The sequence below is a fragment of the Vicugna pacos genome, chromosome 2 (assembly GCF_048564905.1).
Source record: "Vicugna pacos chromosome 2, VicPac4, whole genome shotgun sequence".
Lineage (NCBI taxonomy): Eukaryota > Metazoa > Chordata > Mammalia > Artiodactyla > Camelidae > Vicugna > Vicugna pacos.
Genome location: NC_132988.1, coordinates 77,457,776 through 77,472,640, shown reverse-complemented (window position 1 = coordinate 77,472,640; position 14,865 = coordinate 77,457,776). Strand labels below are relative to the sequence as shown.

Here is a 14,865-nt window from a genome sequence, read left to right as displayed (position 1 = left end):
GCACCTCAAGTTTCCTGCTCTGTGGTCTCGCTGGTCTAATGACAGTACCGATGCTTATCTGGTCGCCAGGCAAATTTCCTTTCATTCTATAATTTCAGCTCCATCTGAAGCAACACCATAATGGTGGCTCGGTAGCCACCATTCCACAGCCATATACCTCGCTTCAGTTTTAAATTAGACGTTGTTTTATCTGGCTGATTGGAGACTGATTCGGGTCTGTTAACAATAAGATGCTCATGAGCAGCCCTTTCATGTTGTCAGTTCTTCACAATTTTCCCCTCTCCCCTAGGAATGCTGGAAAGGATTCCTAACTATAGTTAATCCAAAAATCAGCTTTATTTGTCGACATAATGAGATCCCTTCAAACTCACATTTATAGAATTCACAGGCTGGAGGGCAGAGTAAAGACTAGTTCCTAGGTAAGGGAATTTGTCCCGAGAGGGCTGAGTCGGGTCACAGCCAGTTAGAACTAGGATTCAGAGCCCCGAGCTTCCGTTACTGAGCCCTTTTCCTTCTGCTAACCTCTGCAGGTGCCGCCACAGCTGCCTGGGACGCGGCCAGCTCACCCTTCTCTGCACTTCTGTGCAATTAGAGCTCCCTCTGGATAGCTCTAAATTATCTGCGTTAGAAGAGTAGGAAAGGGGAGGAATCGTGAGCAGACACGCTTTCTTCTTAGGTTAATTTTCCTTGGAACATTCTGGGTGATTTTTTTCTAAAGCCCCATTCTCAACGGTGCTGACTTTAAGGCCAAGGAGATAGTCCAGAAGCGCGCTGGTGAGTGGAGTATTTGCCCTCAACAGCTTCGCAGCTAATAGGCCGCGCAGTGGGCAGGGCAAGACTAGATACCAACCAGCCCTGAAATCATTTATTTATCATATAATAGGCATTAATTGAGCACCCGCTGTGTGTCTGGCTACAGCTGTCTAATAAAGAGTTGAGCAGCTGCCTCTACCTCGCCCCCCCCCCCCCGCAACAGCCCCAAGGAGTTATAGGAATCAGGAGACACAGGGATTCCTGTGATTCTCTGAGATCTGGCCTTAACTTGTGTTGCGACTCAGGGCAAATACTGTAAATTCTCCAGCCTGTAGCTTCAGAGAAGAAAAAAGAAGTCTTTTCAAAAAGGAAAGATATTTAGGGGAATTGGAGAAACACACACACAGCAGCAGCAGCAGCAGCAGCAGCAGCATAAGTGCTGTGAGCCGCTCTGCAGGATCCCTGCCCCAGGAGCCACAACCCACCCACCCCCGGGCGGAGGATGCTCACCGCCTGCCCAGCGGGCTGACCCATCTGGCCCCGCGGAGCCTGGGCAGCGGAGGCCAAGGGGGCGCCTTTCTCTTTAAGAGCCCCACGGGCGATCCTGATTGGCTGTAGCTATGCAGGTCCTTCCTCTCGGCTCCCTCCGATCGCTCCCTCCCCCACCGCTTTCTCGGCTCTTTCCACACCCCTCCCCCAACTCCCCTGCGCCCCTTCCCGCCCCTCGCAGTCGCCTCCTTTTCCTGGACGCGGAGTTCAGCCCCGGCAGCAGTATAGCAGTATGGTGATACGCCAGCAACAGATGCTGGGCGCCAAGATTTGCATCCTTAGGCCACGCTGAACGCCTGAAGAAGAGAGAAAGAAGCAGAAGAAGGCCGGGAAGGCGAGGACGGGAGGTGCGGCGATCCCCCCCTAAAAGGCAGAAGCCGCCGCCCCCACCGGAGGGCTCCGCGCGGGCAGATCGTTTGCCTGCTGCCGCGGGCGCCTACCTCTCCCCAGCCATGCCAGGTCCGGCCGCCGACGGGGGGAAGGCCCCCTTCGGCAACGCCAAGGGGGAAATCCGTGCGGGGGTCGGGGTCGAGGACTCGGAGGGCGGCGGCGGCCGGGAGAGGCCCGGCGCGCGCGTGCAGCGCCAGAACATCGTCTGGAGGAACGTCGTCCTGATGAGCCTGCTCCACTTGGGGGCCGTGTACTCCCTGGTGCTCATCCCCAAAGCCCAGCCGCTCACTCTGCTCTGGGGTAAGTCTCGCCGGCGCCCCCTGCGCCCCGGGCACCGAGGCGAGGCCGCACCTGGGCGCGCGGGGTCAGGATCGCCGCTGGCTTCGGGAGGTGCCGAGTCCTCTCCTCTCTCCACTCGCCTCCCCGCAAGCGCCCTGGTCCTCCTGCCTACAGTTGTCTGACCTTTGGAATGGGCAGGTGTTTCTGCCCAGGTATTTTCAACTTCTGCCTTCCCCGCTGTCTGCCGAAGCAGGCGCCTTTGCTGGCGTCTCGAAGAACAGCGGGAGGGACCCGGGGTCCTGCGGCGCCACCGCTGTACGCAGAGGCGCGCGAAGGGAGAAGCTGGGCACCGCCAGAACCCGGATTCCAGGGAGGGGAGACCAGAGGGATGATAGTGTCACCCAGGCGGGTCCCAGGGACGCTTCTCTCTGCCGCTTTTCAGCTTCTCAGACTCCTCCGCGGGCCACGGACCTTGGGGCCAAGTTAACGACGAGAAAGGGAGTTGAAGGGCTGTGTGTGGTGTGTGGTGTGTGTGGTGTGTGCGTTGGCGTGTGTGCGGTGTGTGCGTGCGCGCGTGTGTGTAGAGACCCGGCACAGAATTAGTCTTGATTTTCACGCAAGAAACGGAAGAAACCAGTTTCTTCTATCCCTGCAAAGCCCCGATCCCTGACCGCTTAGTGACGCCCGGTTGCACTTCTACGGTCCCAGAAGTTTCTCAGCGAGAAAACCAACCACATGGCGGGAGCTCTCTGTCCCCAGCACAATGCTTCGATTATGGCCCTGCAGATCCCTTCCAGGACCTGTCCCCTTCTGGCCAGTGCGTTCTGTCACAGCACCTGTAGTTCTCCCGACCCCCACCGTCTTTCCTAGGACCCGCAGCCCTGCGGGCAGGGGAGGGAGCCCAGGAGCCCACCACTCCCACAGCGTCCCCCACCAATCTCCTTGGGCCCCAGAGGCTCGGTTCCTGCCCTGCACAACTCCAGTCGCTGACCTTAGAACCACCTCAGAGACCCCGCGCCCCAGTAACTAGTTTTGGCGTCAGTCGCTATAGTGGCCTTAGCTGGGACAAAAGACCCTGGCTTTGATGTCCTGGGCTGAGAACTTGACATGGTAATCCAAGAAGCCCTCTCAGCTTCCCTTTCCGAGCTCACCAAGGAACCGGGGCAAGAGAAACGCAACCTGCTTTTATTTCCAGAGGGGAAGAGGAAGGAAGAAAATAAGACCTCTTTCTGCAAAGCTTTTAATTTGGCATAGTGCCAGCTCCAAATGCTTAGGTTGATAATGGAGACACTTGGGTTCCAAGCTTTCCCTTGAAACGGTGCAGTACCTACTCTTGGAAGCAAACCCATCCAGAAGATGGGTGCCTCTTGGGGAGGGGTGTGTGGCTGAGCAGAGCTGAGGAATGATGAGAGGGGCAGGGGTCTTCCGGAATCTGTGAAGCCTTTGAAAGCTTTGGGTAGCCTCCCTGCTCAGCGCTCCCCCACTCAGTGCTCCTCTCAATTCAGTGTCCTTTTCACCATCTTATTTGTTATGTGTTGGTTCATCTTCCTGTCTTCCTTCTTCCTTTACCTCCAAATGACTAGACTGTAGGATACACAGCCACTGCCTCATGGACACACTCCCCCGTTGCCAGCCAGAACCCTTACCCCCAGAGCCTCCATGGAGCTCCTCCCTCCTGCCCACCTCCCCCAGGGGCAGGACAGTGCCTTTGGACTTCAGGGCCCACCTCCCTCCAGGGCACTGGGGCTTAGCCTTAATAGCTGCAGTGTCAGAGGGAACACTTAAAATATTATCTTACATGCCCGGAGTTCCTCAGGGCCCACAGGCTCTGCCTCTTACAGCCGCCCACCCGCTAGCCCTGGCTCCCACCAGGAGTCACAAGGACAAGGCCTCCTCTCCAGGTTTGCCAAGTCACCTCTGCCCTTTCCAGGCCACCCTCTGTGGTGAAGACAGAATTTCTGTTCTGAAAGACCTTGGCCAGAGGACACCATCCTTGGCCCCGCACTTCTCCAGCTTCCCTGGAGAAGTCAACACACTGCAGGATTCTGGGTTCCCCTTTTGTGGGTGATGTTGCCAAGCCCCATCCTTGTGCCTCTCTGCATAGTCTAATGCCTTAGCTACCTTTCCCATTTCCATTCCCTGAATCTTGATTCTCTCCCTACCTGGGCTTCATTGCTCCCACCTCCCACCAAAACAAACAGAAGAACAAAACAAAAACAAAAAGAATAGACAATGGTGGATGCTGTAGTTTCAAGGTCCAAAATTGTGACTTAGAAACATTCCAGATACGTGAGTCTTATCTGATGGATATCTTGTGAGAGAAGAAATGAAGGACAGAGACAGCTAAGGTCAGTGTGCTGATGGCTAGGGTATTTAGGGGGACTGTTGACTCAGGGTTATTTTCAGCGAAAGCCCTGGTACCTTGAGCCACACATTTCCCCCACTGGATGGATGCCCTTTTCACCAACTCCCGCACTGGCTCTGTTGAGCTTTAGGGCTGAGTTCATGTACCAGTGGGCTGTTCATCCACTTCAGGACCTGAGTTATCAAGGTAGTAGCTTAGCCAGTCCTTCTGTTGCTTGCCACCCTCTACCCCAGGTGAGGTTGCCATGGAAACAGGAGGCATCCATGCAGCACACCCAGCAGAGGATGTGTTAGGTGTGCAGTGTGCAGAGAGTAATTTGGTGGTAAAATGTCATACATGAAAAATCCATTGAATTGTTCAGTCCAAACCTCCTCCACTGCCCCACCCCCACCCCACCACCTTTTTATGACTCTCCTTTGGGACAGAGCAAGTTGTTGTCCCTTCTTATCCTTGTCTTCTGAGTAGGCAGGCTGTCAGAGCAGAACGTTCGTGGTGCCCACAGGTCCTGAAGGATGAGTTTATGACTTTCAAGGACAGAACACCAAGTCCAAATGGAGGAAAAACCTCCATCTGAAGGCTTGAGCTCACGAGAGTGCCTGCTTTCAAGGTTTTTGGCCAAAGGGGCAGTTAGTCCGTGCCCTGAACCCAAAGACAAATAGCACAGGGGAGTGAGGAGCAACATTCATGGTGTTGAGGTCAAAGTCCTAGGGCTCCTTCCCAATGAGTTTGTCCTGTCTCCAGGCATTCTGGCCTTTGGTTTCCAGAAACGTGAGGGACGTTTCTGGTTTCCTTCAAAACGTCATCAGAGTCCCTGAATGTGTGTAGGTGACATCATGGGTTTTTTCCTCCATAGGATATCTTCAATGACAATACCAGTACTTTGCCCTGCTCCCTTGCATCATGTCCCAGAGCAAACATGCCACTGCTAAGATAGATACAGGATTCTCTGGTGCCCTTCTAATTGCTGGAACCTGGCCTATGGCAAGGAGGCTGAGAGGTGGCAGGGATTGACAAGGCAGTCTGGCAAGAGAGAGGGTCAGGAGAGGCTGGCCCACCAGTCAAATTCTGCCCAATTCTGAGAGTTGCCCAAAGATGAGCTGTCTCTCCTGTCAGACATTGGGTAACCTACATCCACCCCTTAGATGGTCCCGATGTCTTGGTTGAGTTGTGCTTCTGTTTCTACCAAGTCTCTAATGTTGTTGAGGACCTACAAGAGCGCTCGGCGTGGACTTCTGTGTTACCTCCCAGTGTTCTATGGGGAGCGCAGCTCAGAAGAGACAGCTCTGAATGCGGATTCCTGCTCTTCTGTGTCCTTACCAGCTGCATGACCTTGGACAGGCACCTCCACACCTCAGCTTTCTTACCTGTAAAATAGGTATAGCAATACTTCTTGCTCGTGAGGTTGTGAGAATTAAATTCGATAACTTGTGTAAATTGCCCAGCACAGCGCAGGCCCTTACTTGATCGTCAGTGATCATTAGCTGCTGTTATTATTATTTGTCCTGATACTGGCTTTTTTTCTTCAGTAGAAGGTGAAAAAGGCCCTCTTTCAGCACAATAAGTTCTACAAAGCTGGCACCGGACATGGCTTCGTTGCCTGCGTTGCATGGAAAAGATTGCTTTGGCTTGGGAAACAAAGGTTCTTTCTCAAAGGCCCCGAAGAGAAATGAACACAGATCCCTCCTGTCCTCCCTCCCTCCCCCGCTCCCTCCCTTTCATCCTCTCTTCCTCCTATTTTCCTCCCAAAGGCCACTGTTTTGTAGACAAGAACCTTTTTGTTCAGCTGACAACTCACCTGGTCTTTACTGGTTTTAGAGGGTTTTTCGGCAGAGCCGGTTACAATTGCTGTAAAAACAGGGCCAGATCTTTTCTCTAAATGTTTTAGGTCAAGTTTTGACTTTTTTACCCACTCATGTCTCCTTGTGTTATCTTTAAAAAAAACTTTAATATTTAAACTACTAAAAAAAAAAAAAACCTAAAAAACATAAAAGAATCTTTCTCTTAAACCCTGTAATTCCTAGCCCATTGTTGCAACTCTTGCATTTTTAATAAGCGGGCAAGCACTAAGAGCCTTACCCCAGGCTGGGCGGAGTGCAGTGAGACCCAAGAGGATGGACTGTGCTTTTGCTGGCTTAAAGTCCCAACCAGTATAAATATAGGTCGAGGTTAACATTATTAACTTGGTTTTTCCTAAAGCTGGTCAAGGTCACTGTAGACTGCCCTGTGATCCTGAAATGAGAAGTGGCGCTGCAGGGTGGGAGCCAGAGCTGGAATCCCAGCGTTGCCACTTTGTTCAGCTTCAGACAGGCCACTTTCCAGCGTGGGAGCCTCAGTGCTGTGAAATGGGGATGACGACAGTGCGCGGAGAGTTGTTTTAAGACTTGGGGCAAGTGTTAAAGTGGTACCAGAGGTTAGACATGCAGTGCTCTCTACTGCGAGGTCTGAATCAGGAACCCGCACGGCTTCGGCGTCTATCTGTCTGTCTGGGACTTGGAGCATTTGTGACTCAGAAATAAGGCAGAGCTTTACATCCAAATTATCAGCCTGACCATGTGTAACATTTTAGTTCTCACCTTGTCTAGTTTTGTGTATTATATAAACTTAAAATAATTGCTTGGAAAAGCCACTGATAGATTTACAAAAGGGTGACACAGCCATGGTGGCTTCTTTAAATGTTTATGAAAGGCATCACCATCTTTGGGTGGCATGATTCTGGTGGAGTGTTTATTGTGACATTCTGTAGTCTCTGTGTGCAGTCTCCCCATCCCTCTACTGGGACATGTCCTGTTTCTATGGAGGTGGCACCACCCTGGAGTTCCGAGTAGGGGCTTTGGAGTCAGGGGGTCTGGGTTCAAAGCCTAGCCCCTGTAGGTACAGGCTGGGACAAACCACCTGCCCTCCCCAGCCTAGTCCCCAGCTGCACAGGGAGGAGAACAGTACAGCCAGCATCAGGTCACAGCTGGAGAAAAATGGAGCAACACAGTAAAGACCGGACCCTTAGTGCTTCCCTTCGCTCCTTCCCTTCCTTTAGCTCCTCCTTCGCCAGGGGGACTTGTTCCCACCTGCCCCTGGTTGTCGGAAATCCCTGGTCATGGGTAAAGGCAGCTGGTTTCTGACTTTATTTCCCCTGGCAGTGGTGGGTTGGTGGCCACCACAACAGGCACCTGCCCTCCTCCCTCGTAAACGCCGGCCATTTGTTCACCCTGAGTGTGAACCGACAGGAGCGAGACCCTCTCGGTCGCACATGCAATCACAGATTCATCCACCCACCAATTCATTCATCTTTTCCACTCCAACATTGTCAAAATCCATCAGAATCACTTGGGGATCCTTTAAAATATTCAGAAGCCTGGGCCACCACCCGGACCTACTGTACTGGAATCTCTAGGATGAGGCCCTGGCTTTTTTTTTTTTTTTTTGAAAAAGGTCTTTGAATGTTTCTGGTGCACAGCTGGGCTGAGAACCATTATTTAATTCCCTTATTCAATCGTGCTTATTACTCTCCCATTACTTGCTGGCACCCCCACCATCCCTGACTTCAGGGCACTTAAGGCCAGTTGGACAGACAGACCAGTGCACAGGTGAGAACTGCCAGGGCAGCAGTAGTTACACAGCCCCAGCCTGGGGAGTCGGGGAGGCTCCCCAGAGGAGGAGACTGGACTGAGCCCAGCAGGAGGCCTGATGCTGGTTGGTCAGGAGGTTTGGATGGGATGGCATTGTGGCCACAGGCTACAGAGCTCCTGACAGATGAGAGAAGAGACCGAGTGGGACTGTCAAGGACCTGATGGTTCAGCGAGGCTGGAGGTGATCAGCACCCAGATCCAGGGTGAGGGGGATTCACCAGGACCAGCAGGACTGGGAGGAGATCAGGCTTCCGGAGAGGCTGCCCTTCAGCCTTCACCTGACTCTCACCTCCTCCTCTCAGCCTATCACTCACCAACAGTTCTTGGTGTGCCTTTTCTAGAGCAGGCAGTTGCCGGTGGGATGAGTGAGTCTGAAGATTTCAGGAAAGACCCTGGGGCACATACCTTGGAGCAGGTGTGCAATGGGGCCAGGCGGATCCCTTGGGCTGGCCAGAGCTGAGGGGGAGCCAGGAATACTGCCTGAGCTGGGCATTGGATTTCACAGACTCAGGTATTGTCCCAGGACTAAGTGACTAAAACGCCTGAAGGCTATTACAGTGCAGGCTCACCAGACCCAGAGCGCTCTGCTCCGCCAGACATGCTCCTCCAATCTCTGCTCTTTCCTTTGTTTCTAAAAGGCATGTGTGTTGCGGGGCAGGGGTTCTCCTCACCTCACGTCCTCCCTTAAACCCAGGTATAAACAGCTGGTTCTCACCAGCCCTTCTTCCTTGTCCTGCAAAGGCTGGCAGGGTCCCCATGGGCTGCAACCTGCTGACCAACAACAGCAGCACCTGGGAGCTTGTTAGAAGATGCTCCCAGACCCCATCCTGGACCTACTTAATCAGCACCTGTATTTTAATAAGGTCTCCAGGTGACCCATCTGCTCGCTGAAGTTAGAGAAGCGGTCCCCCAGGTGGGACCGCACAGGCCGGCGGGGCAGAGACGCGAGTGGGACTCAGCAGCTCTTCCTTTTCCCTTTCGACGGCCTTCTCCCCTTTGTTCCCCCTCCTTCCCTCCTGCCTCCTTGTAGCTTATTTTAGAACATGTCGGGATCCTGCTTCTCTTGCCAGCAAAAGGGTGTTGCTAAAATCTTTCAGCCGGCAGTAGCGATGTTTAATTCATAGGCTGAGAAATTAATTTTATTTTCATGAGTAGAGCTGGGGGAAAATAACAGGAAGGCTCTGCGCATGGCCCTTGGGAATTCAGCTTGCCTGCTAAACAGATGAACTGGTAAAGGTGAGGAGGCCTCAGGAGAGGGCCACCTTCCACAAGGGATGCTTCTGGCCTCAAGAAGCACAAAACTCAACTTTAAATGGCTTAATGACAAGGAAAATGTCTAATTTCACTGATCAGTAATCCTGAGGCAGGGCACTTCTGGGATGACTCAATAACATGATCAAACAGCAGGTTTCATTTCTGCCGTGGTGGCCTTGTGGAATGTAGTTTTCCTCATGGTTACAGAATGGCTCCCGGAGCTCCAGGCAGCACATGGAGTTACAACAATGTCCCACAGAAGACAGAGGCTGCCTGCTCCTGAAGTCTCATCAGAGAGAAACTCTCCCTGTGTCTCACAGCTGTCTCCTCAAGTCTCACTAGGAGGGTTGTGTCCCATGTCCCTGGTTAAACCATTACTGACAAATGATTCAGGCTAATCAGGGTTGGCCGCTGAGCCACATGCCACATAAGGTGGGGGTTAACACCAAACAAAACCCAGGCTCTGGGGGAAGGGAGAAGTGGGCATGGCTGCTGGGACAGCCAATGCCTCTGCTCCAAGGCCTGCCTTCACTCCCTCTCATGCCCTTCCCTCTTTGGTGTCCCCTCCATTCCCTGGAGAGGCTCTGGGCGCATATTTTAGAGTGCTCTTCTACCCTGCTCCCTACCCTCTACGCTTGTCTCCAATCCTGTCTTTACAGTGAGTTGTAAGTGTCTGCCTTTTCCAGGAGGCTCTGAGCCCTTCCAAGGCATTTCTGCCTCCCCAGGACCTGGCACACAGCCTCTGCTCAACATGCACAGTGTTGGGGGAATGGATGAAGGAAGAGATAGGTTAATGAGTTTAATCTCTGTGTGGCCTTTCTTTCTAAGGAAAGTTTGCATTTTGTCTCTTAATTTTAAAAATGTGTTTTCCCCTGTAAGAGAACTTTCCATGTGATTTCGGGGGAGGGACTACGGAGAGAGGAGCCCTTCTCAATGGCCCAGAAGTCTGCCTGCCCCTCTGCACCCATATCCACCTGAGTCGCCCTGTCCTCAGTGGAGAGCTTGCCAGATTCTCTGTTGCTCTTCTGGGTATTTATGGGGTGAGGCAGGGCAGGGGAAGGTTGTTCTGGGCTCAGGGAATTGTTAAATTCCCTGTGGGAGAACTGAACTAAAAAGAAAAAGATGGAGGGTGGGTGGGTGGTAAAGCACCTACATAGATTGCACAGGGTCCTGGGTTCAAACCCCAGTATTGCTGTTAAAAAAAAAAAAAAGAAGAAGAAGAAAAAGAAAATATTTAAAAAACAAGAAAATAAAAGAAAAAGAAAAAGAAAAAGATGGAAAATGAGTGACTTAGACTGTGTTCTTTACCAAGGTTTCCATGGTGACACACTTTCTCCAAACTGATGAATGGTTTTTTCGGCTGGTCATTGTTTTTGTCCTTCAGGTGACACAGAAACTCAGGTGATAAAGTCAGAGCCAAATTTCAGTGCTCGTGCCTCAGACTTTATCTAAAAAAGCATTTTAAGGTCCACTTAACCTGACCCAGCAGGTACTTTTTATTGGCACAAACAACCTAGAAATGAAGCATCTTACTTAAGAGGAAGGTGCTGGCTCTGTGATCAGGGAAACAAAACAATAGCTGCCAGCTAGAGAGTATGGAAAACTGTATTGTAAAGATCACACATGGGGGGACTGCGCAGAGCAGGACTGTAGTGTAGCCGTGGAGTAAAACCTCTGAGTCAAATGTTGCATGTAGGCTGCCGACTTAAGGCCGTCGCTTAATCCATGTCTTTGGGGTGGTCGTTGGGTGGCTGGTTAGGAGCTGGTTACTACTCTCCTTATACAGAGGAGACATTGATGTGTAATTAAGGTCTTCAGGATTGTGGAAATTTCCTGCGATTGCCCTGGAAATGGGGGAAGAAAGTCAAATACCAGTGGACTTGGAAATGAAGAGATAAAGAATAGAGTTTAAAACTTGGGTTTAAATTAGTTTTCTTCTTATATCACTGTTATGTAAATATCATCATGCACTTGGAATTTGACTGTATTGGTTTTAGCTTGGTTCCTTAAAGAGATAATGGCTTGTAAATGCAATCTGTGACCCAAATGAGCCAAGCCATCTCCCATAAACAGCATCTTCCACCTCATCATCAAAATGCACTTGTCAAGCAAGCAGTTAATTTCCTATGGTGTTGAGCCAAGTACGGTGTAAAACAAAAAAACCAAAACCCAAAAAACAGAGATCTGATCTCTCCCTTCCTACCTTTTATAAATCAAAGGAACAGCTGTGGTTTCCTCCCAGTAGTGTATCCAACTTAATGTTCTCTCAGTACGGGTAGAAATAGAAAATAAAATACTCTTACTTCTTTAAAAGTTTCATGCATGAAATTAGAAATGAATGCCTGAAATTTAACTGTTTTGTGGAGTAGTTTGTCAATCCACTCCTTTAATAAATATGTTCATAAGCAGCTTTTGCAGATGGTTACAATGTAGCTCGTCTCTAGTCTCAACCTATGACTCACTAGAGTGTCCCTGAAAGCATTTGTTTTGCCCTAGAGTCTCTTTATAAGCAAAAGAAGATATTTATTAGCAAGTGTGAATAGTGCCCACATACGTGCCCCTCCCGTCTCCCACCCCCAAATCCATTGTGTTTGGCTCCCTAGCTCTTGACAAGTGGGTGAGTCATTAGCATTTTTTAGCCCTACTCAAGTTACTCCAGGGTCTTGACTCCATCTGGAGCTCTAGGGAGAGTTGTCACTACCCTCTGAGTGTAGACTGGATATGAACCTAAACTTGGCAGAGCTCCCATGAGGGTCGGAATAAACCACAGTTATTAGTGCTAATATTCCCTCGTGCACAGAGCTGCTGTTCAGTGAGTGTGTGCCGCTAGGGCTCTACCAGTGGTTAAAATATTGAATAGCTGTGCCTCCCCTGGTACTCCTGGAATTCCCAACAATCCAAGAGCTTAAGGATCAATACCTGGCAGCTGTGGGGCTTAAATCTAAATCTGTTCTGACTGGTTTTGATTGGCTGATGTCAAATACTTTTAATATCACCTCTGCATGTGCATCCTTGTTATCATATGATGCGTATAATCTTCAGCTTCTATCCCCTTCACAATTCTGTTCTAATTTAATGAGAACTTTAAAAAAATCAGACTGTCGTTCTGGCTTAATTTTATATCCCAAACCATGGAAGGAAAAGTGTAAGAGCTTAATCTAAATTCTGGGGTAGAAGCTAATTCACCTGTCCTAATAAAAATTCCTTTTGTGATAGAGACAATTTATGTCTAAAAGGTGATTTTAATTTTATTTTCTAGTTTATGATTGCCTTTATGGAAGATCCCCCCCCCAAAAGATTTGATATTAATTTTATCATCAGAAAAAATAACATTGTAAGGATAAGATTGTGAAGGTGCATCTCTAGTTGCTGGGTATTGGGAGGACAGAATGTGGAGGACCTTGTCGTGAATCCAGGTGGTACTCCTGGTTCACAGACCATTGCCTGTGATGTTGTAAACGATGTCTAGGTTTCCAGCAGCCCAGGGTCAGTGCCACTCAAACCATACCTGGGCTTGGTAGAGGAAATTGTTTCAATGATAGAAAATGTCAAATGCACACAAAAGTAAAGAGAACGGAGTCTGTACTCCCACAACCCCTCCTAGGCTGGGGATTTTTTTCTTTATAACATTTTACTTTGATATATAATTTCAGACACATAGAGCAGCTTTAAGGCAACTCCCATATATACTCTACCCAGACTGAACAATTTGCATCTTATACCATTGGCTTTATCGTGTTTTCTGTGCATATGTATTGTATATATATGTGTGTATGTACTATTTTTTTTGAGCCATTTGAGAATAAGTTGAAGATATTGTGTCTTTTTATGTCTAAATACTTCAGTATGTATTTCATAATAATAAGAATATAGCCACAGTACAATGATTGAAACCAGGGATTTAACCTTGATATTATCTAATCCACAGTGGATAGTCAAATGTCATCAGGTATCCTAGCAATGTCCTTTATAGTTTTTGGGTTTTTTTTTCCTTTAGGATTGTGTTGAAGCAAATTCCAGACAATTGCATCTCTAAATACTTAAGTATCGAGTATTAGTGGGGGTGATTCTGGCTACATCGTCCACAAAGAAAACCTCGGGGACCACCTTTCCCCTACCAATGGCCCCAGTTCTTTGGGGGAAACAGCCTTCAGAGGCAGTTTTCAGAAGTGGGGAGGAGTATAAGCTGAGAAGCAGGCGGTAGCTCTCAGGGTGGTCTGGGAGCTGTGTACTGGGCTCATCTGAGTTGCTCATGGAACGTGCTGATTTGGGGGCTCTCCCCCGACTCTACAGGATGAGGACCTCTGGGAGCAGCCCGGGGCTCTGCATTTTAACAGGCGCTGCAGGTGGCTCTTATACTCTGTGTGCTGGAGGCGCTCTGACCCAGGGGCAGGTGGCCTGGGAGGGATGCTGTGCTCCTCTCAGTTAAACACTGCTTTCCCTTCCCCCTCCCCTGTCTCAGAACTGGTGTAAGGCTACTGTCACATTGTCTGGAATTCCACTAGCCCGAGATGCCTTAGGGTCGATAAGAGGCAGCATTTGGGAAGTGGGAATAGCTGCAAGGTCTCCCTCTCAGCACACATCTTCTTACACAGGACTGATACGGAGGGGTGGGAGTTTCATTGTAGTGGGGAGAGTAAAGCCAGTGATATGGACCTGGAATACTTTGGTGGGGGGGTGAGCTTGTTTTCTGGGGTGGGGTAGGGTGTCATACCTGGGGGGAAAGCTGTTCAGAAGAGGTGGGAAAACCAAAACCAAAACTCAGTAGCAAGCCTCAAACAAATAGCCTTAGGCAAAAGCCTCCGCCTGCGCGGAACAGGGTCCTGAACCCCTTCTTAGGACTGATGTGAAGACTTCATTAGGTGCAGCCGCCAACTGCGCAGCCTCAGCGCCTCCCCTCGCCACCTTCCCCTCCAGGAGGAGTAGCGGTGGCATCATTACTATCACTCCCAGGACCAGACATGCGCACTGGTGCTGTGAATCCGCTATGTAGATGTGTCCGGCTCCAGTAGACGTGTCCATCCTAGATCTGGAGGTCGATGGAGCCCTTCTCTCAGGCTCTTTCATCTCTGAGGGTCAGTGGCTTCACAGTCATCTTCATTCACTGAGGAGCAGGCGCTTCTCAGATTGGGCGCGGGGGATGCAGTGCAGCGCAGCCCGGGACAAGACACACTTTAAGGGGCATCCTGGACCCAGGCTTCTCTGCTGCCTGAGATACAAGGGCCCTTTGTAAATGTTTCTGACCCACCAACAGATGATAACCTCGGGAAGACGCCGGGCCCTAGGTGTTCACTGTGCATCCGAGGGGAGCTGAGGGCTTAATCCTAACCTGCGTCGGGTCAACATGGCCCCGTGACACAAGTGACCACCCTCACCCAGGACAGTTACCCAAGTGGATGTTTCATCTCCTCCCGCTGTGGAATCTTCCCCCTCCTTTCTCTTGGAAAGGGGCTGTGCTCTCCAAGTCCTTTTTCCTTTTGAGTGATTCTCAGGCGGTAGCTGGCGCCTGTTTAGATCTGGGGCCGGTTCAGCCTCCCTCAGGGGAGCCGGGCTGGGTTTCTCTTATTCATTGATGAGCCCGAAGAGGCGGCAGAGAGCCTTCCAAACCCAGCCAGGCCTGGAGTCTTCGCAGGGAAGGAGAAATGCACAGCC

The 14,865-nt window shown here is 50.3% G+C and overlaps 1 protein-coding gene across 1 annotated transcript in view; it reads left to right on the top strand.

Annotated features, from left to right (window-relative positions):
* The first annotated feature begins 1,471 nt into the window (after positions 1 to 1,471).
* Positions 1,472 to 14,865, top strand: part of SCD5 (stearoyl-CoA desaturase 5) — a 122,046-nt gene continuing 108,652 nt past the window's right edge. The window contains exon 1 of the mRNA XM_072942381.1: positions 1,472 to 1,992. Coding sequence (XP_072798482.1) covers positions 1,755 to 1,992 — 238 coding nt within the window. The 5' untranslated portion in view covers positions 1,472 to 1,754. The remainder of the gene's footprint in view (positions 1,993 to 14,865) is intronic.